This window comes from Brassica napus, chromosome A3 (assembly GCF_020379485.1).
Source record: "Brassica napus cultivar Da-Ae chromosome A3, Da-Ae, whole genome shotgun sequence".
In the NCBI taxonomy this organism is placed as follows: domain Eukaryota; kingdom Viridiplantae; phylum Streptophyta; class Magnoliopsida; order Brassicales; family Brassicaceae; genus Brassica; species Brassica napus.
In genome coordinates, this window is record NC_063436.1 from 18,389,179 (window position 1) to 18,403,583 (window position 14,405).

A 14,405-nucleotide genomic window follows, 5' to 3' on the forward strand; every position below is an offset into this window, starting at 1 on the left:
ACTTTGTTAGAATTTTAATGTGTTATTAGAATATTGATAGGTGATATTATTAATGTGTTACTATTATATATGCTAGTTTAGTTGAGTAACCAATTTTCAAAGTAATAGCTAGTTGAGCAATAACATGGAAAAGTTGAAAGAAGTTTTAATCTAGTACACGGATTGAATCGATGTGTTATATAATTTCATGTCAAACAAATTTAACCAAAATCAAATCTAATATAAGTGAAAATCGGTATATTGGTGATTATTTTATAAACCGAAATATTTTTTTGTGCAACAAACCAAAATCTCAAAACCAAAATCTAATATATATATATATATATATGTATATATATATATATTAAAATTTCCGTTTATTAAAATTAAAATTTCTGTTTATTAATATTCTTATATATTAAACTTTCCGTTTATTGACGGTCAGGATTAGATTTCTCAAGACCAAAATCTCGTCCGTCCATCTTCAAATTTACCACCTGAGGAGATTTGAATGAATAAAGGGACCACAACGGCCAATTTCACCGACAAGAGTAATAAATTAACTAACACATTTTTGTACAAGAATCCATAACGTTAACATTCACTCACTATCACACACACTCAATGTGTTTCATTATTACTGTCTCTCTCTCTTTACAAAAAACCCTCACCAAACTAAAACTGACAAAGAGAGAAGATACTGAAAAAACATCAAAACATGAGCTACAACATTTTCTTCATCCTTATGCTCACTCTCGTCCACTCCACTTTCTCTTCACTATCTCCACCAGACCGAGCCGCGCTCGAATCCATCAGAGACTCTTTAACCGATATGCCAGGCTCATCCTTCTTCTCAACTTGGGACTTCACAACCCCTGACCCTTGTTCCACCTTCTCAGGTCTCACTTGCACTTCTCTCGGCCGTGTCACCACCTTATCTCTCGGCCCTAACCTCTCCGGTTCACTCTCTCCTTCTATCTCCAACCTAACCCATTTAACCCAACTCGTTCTCTACCCCGGTTCAGTCACCGGTCCTCTCCCTCCTCGGTTCGGTTCCCTCCCTCTCCTTCGAGTCATTTCCATAACCAGAAACCGCTTAACCGGTCCTATACCCAACTCTTTCTCATCTCTCTCATACCTCCACACTCTTGACCTTAGCTATAACCAACTCTCAGGCTCTCTCCCTCATTTTCTCACTACACTTCCACGACTCAAAGTCCTTGTCTTAGCCTCGAACCAGTTCTCCAACAACCTTAAACCTGTCTCTAGCCCTTTGCTCCATTTAGACCTAAAAATGAACCAAATCTCCGGCCAACTCCCACCAGCTTTCCCCACCACTCTCCGGTACTTATCCCTCTCCTCAAACTCAATGCAAGGCACAATCAACGCCTTGGCGCCATTAACAGAGCTAACATACATCGATCTCAGCATGAACCAATTCACCGGGGCCATCCCTAACTCACTCTTTGGTCCAACAACCTCATCAATGTTCTTACAACGAAACAACTTCACTTCAATCTCCAACGCCACCGCCATTTCATTACCTCAAGGCTCCACCGTTGATATGAGCCATAACTCTATCTCTGGAGAGTTACCTCCTTCGCTCGCCGGAGCAGAGTCTCTGTTCTTGAACAATAACCGTTTCACAGGAGATATTCCTGAGGAATACGTCAGAAGCTTAACCAACGGTACGACGAAAACGCTCTTCTTGCAACATAACTACTTGACGAGATTCCCTTGGAACTCTGGTTCTCAACTACAGGACTCTGTTTCGCTCTGTTTGTCATATAACTGCATGGAGACGGTTCCAGTCGTCGGTTTGTCCACGTGTCCGGTAGAAGTTGCACCTCTGCTCTCAAGGCCTGCTATACAATGTTCTCGCTTTTACAATCACAGCTCCACTGGTTGAAGTTTTGTTTTTTTCTAAAAAAATGACAAATTTTATTTTATCTACAGAAGATAATATTTTTTTACAAGAAATTCAACCGTTATGTCTGGTAGTGTTTTCTTGAAAAAATCACAAGTTTTTAAAAGATCTGTGAAAGAGTGGTCCTCACATGTAAAAAATAGACTATAGTTTTTATGGAATATAAAATTTATAGATTGGATATTTTTTCTATATTATTTTCATTTTGTTATATATGCCACTTTTGAGTTGATAAAGACACCATTGGTTGCTCATATCCTTTTCCTTATCTTCAATTAGTATATCTTTTAATGTATAAACTTTTATTCACTTTGTGGGAGAGCACTCAAGATGCCGTTTATATAAAAAAAATTAATTAGATCCTGGATATAGATGACTTGAGAACTTGTTAGAACTTAGAAGGGACTTAATGATGTTAATTTGTCGACAATTAACAACTTAAACATTAAATAATTAGCTGTTTACAGACATACCAACAAAAGAACCTAAATAGGTAATAAAGTAACAGAAAGACAGAATGTTAAAACACGAGTCCAAAGTTGACTGACTCCTCTGAGATTTTTTGGTTTTCGTTCCAATAATAACTTTCCATCAACCCTTCCCACCAACCTCAGATCTAAGAAACAGAGAAACCGTGACAGAGAGAGATAGGATGAGAAAGGGAGTTAGAAGTCCAGACAAAGATCATCAGATTGTGGAACACGAGTTGCAGGAAACTGGGTTTAGTCCAGAACCAGAGAAAGCGACGAATAAACATGTTGAAGAAGAGGAAGAGGAAGAGGAAGAGGAAGATGAATCTGTGGAGAAGATCTTTGAAAGCAGAGAAGTGCCTTCGTGGAAGAAGCAGCTGACCTTAAGGGCTTTTGTGGTGAGCTTTATGCTAAGCATCTTATTTAGCTTCATCGTTATGAAGCTTAACCTCACGACGGGAATCATACCGTCTCTCAACGTCTCTGCTGGTCTTCTGGGATTCTTCTTTGTCAAGACATGGACAAAGGTGCTTTATAAGTCTGGATACTTGAAACAGCCGTTTACTCGCCAGGAGAATACTGTTATTCAGACCTGCGTTGTTGCTTCCTCCGGCATTGCCTTCAGCGGTAAATAAAACTCATCCTCATATACTGAATCAGATAATTAGTTATTGAGCCATAGTTTAGAGAATCATGACTTGGCATGTGTCTGTTTTGTGACATCATGATTATGTTATGGCTTTTTGATTATTAATAAATGCATCTACAGGAGGGTTTGGGACATACCTCTTTGGCATGAGTGAACGCATTGCGAAACAATCAGGAGATGCTTCCCGTGGCTTCAAGGATCCTTCTTTGGGTTGGATCATTGGTTTCCTCTTTGTAGTCAGCTTTCTTGGTCTCTTCTCTGTTGTTCCCTTGCGAAAGGTTTGGTTGCAGCTTTTGTTTCCTTCTTGTTAAAGAGATCTTGCATTTGCTAATTTCTATGTGTGTTTGCAGATAATGGTAATAGACTTCAAACTAACATACCCAAGTGGTACTGCAACTGCTCATCTTATCAACAGCTTTCATACCCCTCAAGGGGCTAAGCTAGCCAAGTACTGTCCCTTTCACTTCTTCACTTTATGCTCTTCTTAGTTTTAACTTCTCTACTTCCTTTTGACTCCATCTTTACTGAATCAGGAAACAAGTGAGGATGCTGGGGAAGTTCTTCTCCTTAAGCTTCTTGTGGAGTTTCTTCCAATGGTTCTTTACCGGAGGAGACAATTGTGGCTTCTCCAACTTCCCAACATTCGGACTCAAAGCTTACCAATACAAGTAAGCTCAACAAAACAGTTCACTTACTCAAAAAAGAAAGAGCATTGGCCTGATGTACAAACAGGTTCTACTTTGATTTTTCAGCAACATATGTGGGTGTTGGGATGATATGCCCATACATAATAAACATCTCTGTTCTTCTGGGTGGAATCCTCTCTTGGGGTATAATGTGGCCTCTCATTGAAACAAAAAAAGGAGATTGGTTTCCTGCAGATGTTGAATCCAGCAGCATGCATGGTCTCCAGGCCTACAAGGTAAACTAAAACTAACGTTTGGATCGAACTCTGATACCATGTTAAACTAGATTGACTTCCAACCTAAAATCCATTATTGATAAATGAATTGTACCATCTATCTTATATATTACTTTACTTATGATCCCTTCCAAATGTTGTTACTTTTTAGGTGTTCATAGCTGTTGCTATAATCCTAGGAGATGGTTTATACAACTTCTGCAAAGTCCTGAGCCGGACGCTCTCAGGACTATTTGTACAGCTTCGAGGCACTTCTTCAAGAGCATCATTCACCGTCGAAGAAGATCCAACCGCTTCTCCATATAGCCCAAAGCAATCATACGATGACCAGCGTCGCACACGCTTCTTCCTCAAAGACCAAATCCCCACTTGGTTTGCTATGGGAGGATACATCATCATAGCTGCAACATCCACAGCCATACTCCCACACATGTTCCACCAGCTGAGATGGTACTACATCCTAGTCATCTACATCTGCGCGCCCGTCTTAGCCTTCTGCAACGCCTACGGAGCTGGACTCACGGACTGGTCCTTAGCTTCGACGTACGGAAAGCTAGCCATATTCACGATAGGAGCCTGGGCGGGGTCAGAGCACGGCGGGATGCTAGCAGGTCTAGCGGCGTGTGGCGTCATGATGAACATAGTCTCCACAGCTTCTGACCTCACTCAAGACTTCAAAACAGGCTACCTCACGTTATCATCACCAAGATCAATGTTCATAAGCCAAGTGATAGGAACAGCAATGGGATGTGTCGTGTCTCCCTGCGTGTTCTGGCTGTTCTACAACGCGTTTGATGACTTAGGCCTCCCTAACAGCGAGTACCCTGCGCCGTTCGCCACAGTGTACAGAAGCATGGCTAAGCTAGGAGTAGAAGGTGTTGCTTCATTACCAAGAGAATGTCTAGTCTTATGTTATGCGTTCTTCGGTGTGGCGATTCTTGTGAACATAGTGAAAGATAGTTTGCCGAGCAGGTGGGGGAGGTTTGTGCCTCTTCCCATGGCGATGGCTATACCGTTTTTCTTGGGGCCGTACTTTGCGATTGACATGTGCGTGGGGAGTTTGGTGCTTTTCGTGTGGGAGAGGGTGGATGCGGCTAAGGCGGGTGCGTTTGGGACTGCGGTGGCGTCTGGTTTGATATGTGGAGATGGGATTTGGTCGTTGCCGAGCTCGGTGTTGGCTATAGCTGGAGTTAGTCCTCCTGTTTGTATGAAGTTTCTGGATGCTGCGACGAACTCGAAGGTTGATAAGTTTTTGCACAGATCTTAGTCTTGAGACATATGGCCAAAGTGTTAATGATACTTGCTTTTTTTTATGAGTGATTTTTGAAGGTGAGAGGTTGTATGTATAGAGAATTAGATACAGAGGAGCTTGTTTAAATTCGTAACTGGACTGTTTAATGTTTTATAAAGTAGATCATAGATGGTTCTGTTTCTAAACTCTTGAGAAAGACATAAACTTGCGAGGATTAAGAAGGTAAAAGTTGAGTTTTGTAGTGACCCGTTAAGCTCAAAAGAGAGAAGAGGTAAGTAACCTGAGGTACTCTTACAAAAGGGTACGAGGAACCGTCTAATCTCTCTCTTACAAACTTGTTTGATTTTTCTGCTGGTTCCTTTGTTTCTTCTTTGTGGAGGCCTTTTGTTTGATCATAGAATGTGCAGATTGTAGATCAAAGTAAGCATGAGAATACTATCTGTCTCTTTCTTGTTCATCCTCATTCAACAGAAACATAAAAGGTTTTTGTGTCTGTTGGATGATCTATATTTATATTTGACAGGGCACCAAGATGGGTGGCAAGTGTGAAACCTTGGGATATTCATATGTATGCAATGCTCTGGTATCCATTGCAGCCTTGGTGTCCACATCTCTCAGCCTTTGTGTTTGAACATGGATCAATAGATCATACAAGTTAGTGATGAGAAGTTCAAGCGACGCGCTTATCAGAGCCAAGTAATTGATTCTTTTCCATGCTAAGAAAGTGTTTTTGCCTTTGCTGCATTCTTTATTTGCTACAACACAATATTAAGCTTGAATCTCTGTTTGTGTTTCTTAAGATACAATGAGAAGAAATGGGTTTCACCGAGAGGGATACAACCGGCTCCTACAGTTAACCAGCTAAGCTGCAAAGTTAGTCACTCACTTGGTAGAGAGCGGATGTAAGCTCGCAACTCCAAACACCATAGCGCCACCCTCGAGCTGGGCTATAGACTTGGACCGTTTTCTTTTACCTTCTGTGGTTTTGATTCTAAATCCCTAATTGTGAATGGAACAGGAGGAAGATAAGAGAAGGATCTTTTGTGAAACAAATCATCATGTGTGCTTATAATTATGGTCAACAGGTTGGCAAAGATGGGAATAGGGTGGGCGTTCTGATATCCGTTTAGGTTCGGTCGGGTATTAGATTTTTGAGTATTTTGGTATAGAAGTATAGAAACCGTTCAGGTACTTTTACATTTCGGGTTAGGTTATAGTATTTTAAGTTCAGTTCGGTTATTTTGGATCGGGTTCGGATATTTAGATTTTGAAGGAAAATAATTAAATTCTTCATTGTTTAAGTTTTTTTTTGTATTTAAAATATATACTTTTAACTTAACTAGTTTTCTAATTTTTAAAACATTAAACTATAAATAGGTTTAAAGATAAAACTTTAAAAATAGAAAAAAACTAATTTAGTTGTTATTTTAAAATTTTGGATGCAACTTTTGTTAATGTAAGAAACAAGAACTTAATATGTATTTTAATTGAGTAACAAATAATTTTGTTCATAATTATATGTATATTATCTGATTTTGAGCCATGTGCAGAATCATAATAAATATTTTGAATAAAATTAGAGAAGTAAACTAGAAATATAGGATCAAGTATTCATATGTTCGATTATCTTCATATATCCATTCGGGTTCGGATATTACCGGTCCGTTCAGGTTCGGACATCCAATCTCTCTTAATTCAATACCCGTACATGTATTTTGCTACTTCGGTTCTAGTTTTTTGGGTCGGGTTCGGATATCGGGTAAAATGTACACCCCAAGATGGGATTATGAGTTCAAAAGTGAACAATGAAGTTATTATGTTTTTTATATTTGGTCTTTATATATTTTCTGTATCCAATTTTGGTTGGTTGTAAGTTGTAACTAAAAGATCATTTAAAAATACAATATGTAAACTCTATGTGTATCTTTAATCAATGTTTTCAAGGGACTGATATGTAGAAAGTGTAATCAAATCATATTATTTAGGTACAAGGATTATGCAATTTTTTTTGGCTGCTTTTTATTTTAATAAGATCAAGTGTTGGTCAGACGAGCCGATTCTATGAAGAGCATCTCATTCTGTCTGTGTATGATCTATATAAGAGAATATATAGCCTATAGTTTTTGTTTCTTTCGCTAACGCATCCGCTCGACCATTCCTATTCCGAAGAATATGAATCATGCTCACATTCTCGAAGTCCTCCTGTAGTCTCTCGAACAACTCAAAACCAATTAAAGAAAAAAAAATGTTTAATTCCTATTTTGTTTCAGCCATGGCTGTCTTCAAAATCCAGAAAGAAAAAGATAGAAAATGTCCAAGCCCTTCTTCCAAAAAATTAACAAAAAGGGCAAAAAGATCTTTAGAGATTGCTAGAAACTCAGAATATGATCATGCAGCAATATCAGATGAGTCCTCCTCTCCTGAGTTGTCAGTCTGGTGAAGGATCACCGTCCCCTTTCTTAGCCTCTGAACTTGGATTCTCTGCATCATTGGACAAGGCAGTTGAATCAGAGTGGCTTAGTGATGAGTCCTGCAATTTCGTCTTGTTTCTCAGTCTCTGAGCTCTTATTCTCTGCAGCAGATTTGTCACCATTGGAGACAGTAGTTGAATCAGAGAGGCTTGGCGGTGATGTGATCCTCACTTGAGTTGAAACAGGTGGAGCATAAGCAGTAGGCATATAAAGCATGGTAAAGCCTGCATATTGATAAGGGTTTACTGGCACTGGGTGATCAAACTTGCAGCTTGCTCCATACTTGCATAATCCATAGGCCTTGAAGTTAGCACATGCTGGTTGTCCCTGAGCACAACAAAGGCAGAGTCATCGGTGTCACCAGAAGCTCCATTGATGCTGATGAAATAAACAGAAAGATCTTGTTGGCAGTAAAATAAAGAGAGACAAAGCCTGTCAAGCTTCAGATCCACTGATATATTTTCAAAAAAAAAAAAAATTATCCTTGCATATACAATTTATTTTTTTTACTAGCATAAAAGCAATTTAACGATATTTTTACGTATGATTTATTTAACTTTTGCTTATTTTTTGCTTTAGTTTTGTCAACTGAGACAAATTATTGCAAAAAGCTATCCAATGAAATAATGCTTTCATCATATATATATACAGTACAAATTTATAAATTAACAAACATGGATCAAACAAAAAAATCGTCTTTGAACTGAACTGATATAAAATAGGATACTATTTCATAAAATAATAAAATAAAAATATTAAAAATTATTTTACATAAATATATAATATCATTATAAATTATTAGTTATTATGAATATAAATTTTACAATTAATAGTTATTATGAATAAAAGTTTTACAAATTCTACTTAAACATAAACAATTTTTTTTCTAATAACAAATATATCTTTACTTTTATTTTTTATCAATATATATTTTAGGTTATTTTCTTATATTACATAGAAAATGTATTCCTATTTTATTATATTATTTAAGATATATTTTTTTATCTATTTTTGCAAGTTTTAGTTTTTGTCATGTTTGCAAACTAATCACTTCTTCTTCACTTGAGTTGAAACAGGTGGAGCACACTACAAGAAATATGAGTATTGGTAGAAGAAGTGCAGCCGGAGGAGGCAGCACCACAGATTGAAACTGAAACACTAGGAATGGAACTTGGACAAGGAAGCGAAGAAGGAGGAGAAAAAGCACAAATCCAAACCATGATCCCTACCCAGCCACATGCCATGGAAGAAGTGCAGTCGGAGGATGCAGCACCACAAATTGAAACTGAAACACAAGGAATGGAACTTGGACAAGGAATTGAATGAGGAGGAGAACAAGCACAGATCCAAACCCTGATCCTTACCCAGCCACATGCCATGGAAGAAGCGGTCCAACAAAAACGGCCTAGACATAGCCGTGGTGTTCGTGGTTATGAGTGTTCTTCTAATATTTGGGTGTTGGATCGTCTCTGAATAAAGCCTGCAAGGCATTTTTATTTTTAACAGTTTGCTAGAGAAGAGACAAAACATTTTGATGCTCTGGTCTGTTTGTTTCTGTCTATGGATATTTCCAGTGTTGGATGTTTTCTCTTTTTAGCAACCTATGTATTTTTTCTCCGATCTATCTTTCTATTCTGCCTTTTTTTAATTTAATATGCACATACGCAGTAGGCAAATAAGGCATGGTCAAGCCTGCATAATGATAAGGGTTTACTGGCACTGGGTGATCAAACTTGCAGCTTGCTCCATAATTGCAGAATCCATAGGCCTTGAAGTTACCACATGATGGTTGTCCCTGAGCACAACAAAGGCAGAGTCATCAGTGTCACCAGAAGCTCCATTGGTGCTGATAAAATAAACAGAAAGATCATGTTGGCAGTAAAACAAAGAGAGACAAAGCGTGTCAAGCTTCAGATCCACTGATATATCTTAAAAAAAAACTGTCCTTGAAAATACAATTTATTTTTATTACTAACTTAAAATAAAATTAACGATATTTTTGGGTATGATTTATTTAACTTTTTCATATTTTTTCCTGTAGTTTTGTCATCTGTGACAAATTATTGCAAAAAGCTATCCAATGAAATGATGTTTTCATCATATATATACAGTACAAATTTATAAATTAACAAACATGGATCAAACAAAAAAATCGTCGTTGAACTAAACTGATATATCTTTACTTTTATTTTTTAGCAATATATATTTTATGTTATTTTCTTATATTACATAGAAAACATATTCCTATTTTATTATATTATTTAAGATATATTTTTAATTTGTTTTTGGAAGTTTTAGTTTTTGTCATGTTTGCAAACTAGTCACTTCTTCTTCACTTGAGTTGAAACAGGTGGAGCACACTACAAGAAATATGAGTATTGGTAGAAGAAGTGCAGCCGGAGGAGGCAGCACCACAGATTGAAACTGAAACACTAGGAATGGAACTTGGACAAGGAAGCGAAGAAGGAGGAGAACAAGCACATATCCAAACCATGATCCCTACCCAGCCACATGCCATGGAAGAAGTGCAGTCGGAGGATGCAGCACCACAGATTGAAACTGAAACACAAGGAATGGAACTTGGACAAGGAATTGAAGGAGGAGGAGAACAAGCACAGATCCAAACCCTGATCCTTACCCAGCCACATGCCATGGAAGAAGCGGTCCAACAAAAACAGCCTAGACATAGCCGTGGTGTTTGTGGTTATGAGTGTTCTTCTAATATTTGGGTGTTGGATCGTCTCTGAATAAAGCCTGCAAGGCATTTTTATTTTTAACAGTTTGCTAGAGAAGAGACAAAACATTTTGATGCTCTGGTCTGTTTGTTTCTGTCGTTGGATATTTCCAGTGTTGGATGTTTTCTCTCTTTATCAACCTATGTATCTCTTCTCCGATCTATCTTTCTATTCTGCCTATTTTGTTTATTTAATATGCACATAAGCAGTAGGCAAAGAAGGCATGGTCAAGCCTGCATAATGATAAGGGTTTACTGGCACTGGGTGATCAAACTTGCAGCTTGCTCCATAATTGCAGAATTCATAGGCCTTGAAGTTACCACATGATGGTTGTCTGAGCATAACAAAGGCAAAGTCATCAGTGTCACCAGAAGCTCTATTGGTGCCGATGAAATAAACAGAAAGATCTTGTTGGCAGTAAAACAAAGAGATACAAAGCATGTCAAGCTTCAGATCCATTGATATATCTTCAAAAAAACAAAAAACAAAATCCTTGCATATATAATTTATTTTTATTACTAGCTTAAAAAAAATTAACGATATTTTTGCGTATGATTTATTAAACTTTTGCTTATTTTCTCCTGTAGTTTTGTCATCTGTGACAAATTATTGCAAAAAGCTATCAAATGAAATAATGTTTTCATCATATATATACAGTACACATTTCTAAATTAACAAACATGGATCAAACAAAAAAATCGTCTTTGATCTGAACTGATATAAAATAGGATATTATTTCATAGCATAATAAAATAAAAATATTTAAAATTATTTTAAGTAAATATATAATATCAATATAAATTAATAGTTATTATGAATATAAATTTTACAATTAATAGTTATTATAAATAGAAATTTTTCAAATTCCACTTAAACATAAACAATTTTTTTGCTAATAACAAATATATCTTTACTTTTATTTTTTATCAATATATATTTTATGTTATTTTCTTATAATACATAGAAAACGTATTCCTATTTTATTATATTATTTAAGATATATTTTTTATTTATTTTTGCAAGTTTTAGTTTTTGTCATGTTTGCAAACTAGTCACTTCTTCTTGACTTGAGTTAAAACAGGTGGAGCACAATACCAGAAATATGAGTATTGGTAGAAGAAGTTCAGCCAGAGGAGGCAGCACCACAGATTGAAACTGAAACACTAGGAATGGAACTTGGACAAGGAAGCGAAGAAGGAGGAGAACAAGCGCAGATCCAAACCATGATCCCTACCCAGCCACATGCCATGAAAGAAGTGCAGTCGGAGGATGCAGCACCACAGATTGAAACTGAAATACAAGGAATTGAGGGAGGAGGAGAACAAGCACAGATCCAAACCCTGATCCCTACCCAACCACATGCCATGGAAGAAGCGGTCCAACAAAATCAGCCTAGACATAGCCTTGGTGTTTGTGGTTATGAGTGTTCTTCTAATATTTGGGTGTTGGATCGTCTCTGAATAAAGCCTGCAAGGCATTTTTATTTTTAACAGTTTGCTAGAGAAGAGACTAAACATTTTGATGCTCTGGTCGGTTTGTTTCTGTCTATGGATATTCCAGTGTTGGATGTTTTCTCTTTTTATCAACCTATGTATTTCTTCTCCGATCTATCTTTCTATTCTGCCTTTTTTAATTTAATATGCACATAAGCAGTAGACAGAGAAGGCATGGTCAAGCCTGCATAATGATAAGGGTTTACTGGCACTGGGTGATGAAATTTGCAGCTTGCTCCATAATTGCAGAATCCATAGGCCTTGAAGTTACCTCATGATGGTTGTCCCCGAGCACAACAAAGGCATAGTAAACAAGGTCACCAGAAGCTCCATTGGTGCTGATGAAATAAACAGAAAGATCTTGTTGGCAGTAAAACAAAGAGAGACAAAGCGTGTCAAGCTTCAGATCCACTGATATGTCTTCAAAAAAAAAACTAAAAAAAAAAAATCCTTGCATATACAATTTTTTTTATTACTAGCTTAAAAAAAATTAACGATATTTTTGAGTATGATTTATTTAACTTTTGCTAATTTTTTCCTGTAGTTTTGTCATCTGTGACAAATTATTGCAAAAAGCTATCCAATGAAATAATGTTTTCATCATATATATACAGTACAAATTTCTAAATTAACAAACATGGATCAAACAAAAAAATTGTCGTTGAACTGAACTGATACAAAATAGGATATTATTTCATAAAACAATAAAATGACAATATTTAAAATTATTTTAAGTAAATATATAATATCTTTATAAATTAATAGTTATTATGAATATAAATTTTACAATTAATCGTTATTATGAATAAAAGTTTTACAAATTATACTTAAACATAAACAATTTTTTTCTATTAACAAATATATCTTTACTTTTATTTTTTATCAATATATATTTTATGTTATTTTCTTATATTACATAGAAAACGTATTACTATTTTATTATATTATTTAAGATATATTTTTAATTTATTTTTGCAAGTTTTAGTTTTTGTCATGTTTGCAAACTAGTCACTTCTTCTTCACTTGAGTTGAAACAGGTGGAGCACACTACAAGAAATATGAGTATTGGTAGAAGAAGTGCAGCAGGAGGAGGCAGCACCACAGATTGAAACTGAAACACTAGGAATGGAACTTGGACAAGGAAGCAAAGAAAGAGGAGAACAAGCGCAGATCCAAACCATGATCCCTACCCAGCCACATGCCATGGAAGAAGTGCAGTTGGATGATGCAGCACCACAGATTGAAACTGAAACACAAGGAATGGAACTTGGACATGGAATTGAAGGAGGAGGTGAACAAGCACAGATCCAAACCCTGATCCTTACCCAGCCACATGCCATGGAAGAAGCGGTCCAACAAAAACAGCCTAGACATAGCCGTGGTGTTTGTGGTTATGAGTGTTCTTCTAATATTTGGGTGTTGGATCGTCTCTGAATAAAGCCTGCAAGGCATTTTTATTTTTAACAGTTTGCTAGAGAAGAGACAAAACATTTTGATGCTCTGGTCTGTTTGTTTCTGTCTATGGATATTCCAGTGTTGGATGTTTTCTCTTTTTATCAACCTATGTATTTCTTCTCCGATCTATCTTTCTATTCTGTCTTTTTTAATTTAATATGCACATAAGCAGTAAGCAGAGAACGCATGGTCAAGCCTGCATAATGATAAGGGTTTACTTGCACTGGGTGATCATATTTGCAGCTTGCTCCATAATTGCAGAATCCATAGACCTTGAAGTTACCACATGATGGTTGTCCCTGAGCACAACAAAGGCAGAGTCAGCAGTGTCACCAGAAGCTCCATTGGTGCTGATGAAATAAACAGAAAGATCTTGTTGGCAGTAAAACAAAGAGAGACAAAGTGTGTCAAGCTTCAGATCCACTGATATATCTTCAAAAAAACAAAAAAAAATATCCTTCCGTAAACAATTTTTTTTATTACTAGCTTAAAAAAAATTAACGATATTTTTGAGTATGATTTATTTAACTTTTGCTTATTTTTTCCTGTAGTTTTGTCATCTGTGACAAATTATTGCAAAAAGCTTTCCAATGAAATAATGTTTTCATCATATATATACAGTACAAATTTCTAAATTAACAAACATGGATCAAACAAAAAAATCTTCTTTGAACTGAACTGATACAAAATAGGATATTATTTCATAAAATAATAAAATAACAATATTTAAAATTATTTTAAGTAAATATATAATATCTTTATAAATTAATAGTTATTATGAATATAAATTTTACAATTAATCGTTATTATGAATAAAAGTTTTACAAATTCTACTTAAACATAAACAATTTTTTTCTAATAACAAATATATCTTTACTTTTATTTTTTATCAATATATATTTTATGTTATTTTCTTATATTACATAGAAAACGTATTCCAATTTTATTATATTATTAAAGATATATTTTTTATTTATTTTTGTAAGTTTAGTTTTTGTCATGTTTGCAAACTAGTAATTTCTTCTTCACTTGAGTTGAAACAGGTGGAGCAC

At 35.9% G+C, this 14,405-nt stretch overlaps 2 protein-coding genes across 3 annotated transcripts; both read left to right on the forward strand.

Annotated features, from left to right (window-relative positions):
* The first annotated feature begins 439 nt into the window (after nt 1-439).
* Nucleotides 440-2,087, forward strand: LOC106444123 (leucine-rich repeat receptor-like serine/threonine-protein kinase BAM1). The gene has a single exon (XM_013885645.3). It carries the CDS (start codon nt 698-700, stop codon nt 1,886-1,888), a length of 1,191 nt encoding a protein of 396 aa, XP_013741099.1. The 5' UTR covers nt 440-697; the 3' UTR covers nt 1,889-2,087.
* A 230-nt stretch (nt 2,088-2,317) lies between these two features.
* Nucleotides 2,318-5,384, forward strand: LOC106439574 (probable metal-nicotianamine transporter YSL5). 2 transcript variants are annotated; one of them, XM_013881056.3, is made up of 6 exons: nt 2,318-3,003; nt 3,146-3,303; nt 3,376-3,473; nt 3,559-3,693; nt 3,758-3,947; nt 4,099-5,384. In XM_013881056.3, exons 1-6 carry the CDS (start codon nt 2,559-2,561, stop codon nt 5,212-5,214), a joined length of 2,142 nt encoding a protein of 713 aa, XP_013736510.2. In that variant the 5' UTR covers nt 2,318-2,558; the 3' UTR covers nt 5,215-5,384. The 2 variants fall into 2 exon arrangements, with proteins under 2 accessions (XP_013736510.2, XP_013736511.2); XM_013881057.3 differs by lacking the exons at nt 2,318-3,003; nt 3,146-3,303 and having other exon boundaries at nt 3,778-3,947.
* The last annotated feature ends 9,021 nt before the right edge of the window (nt 5,385-14,405 follow it).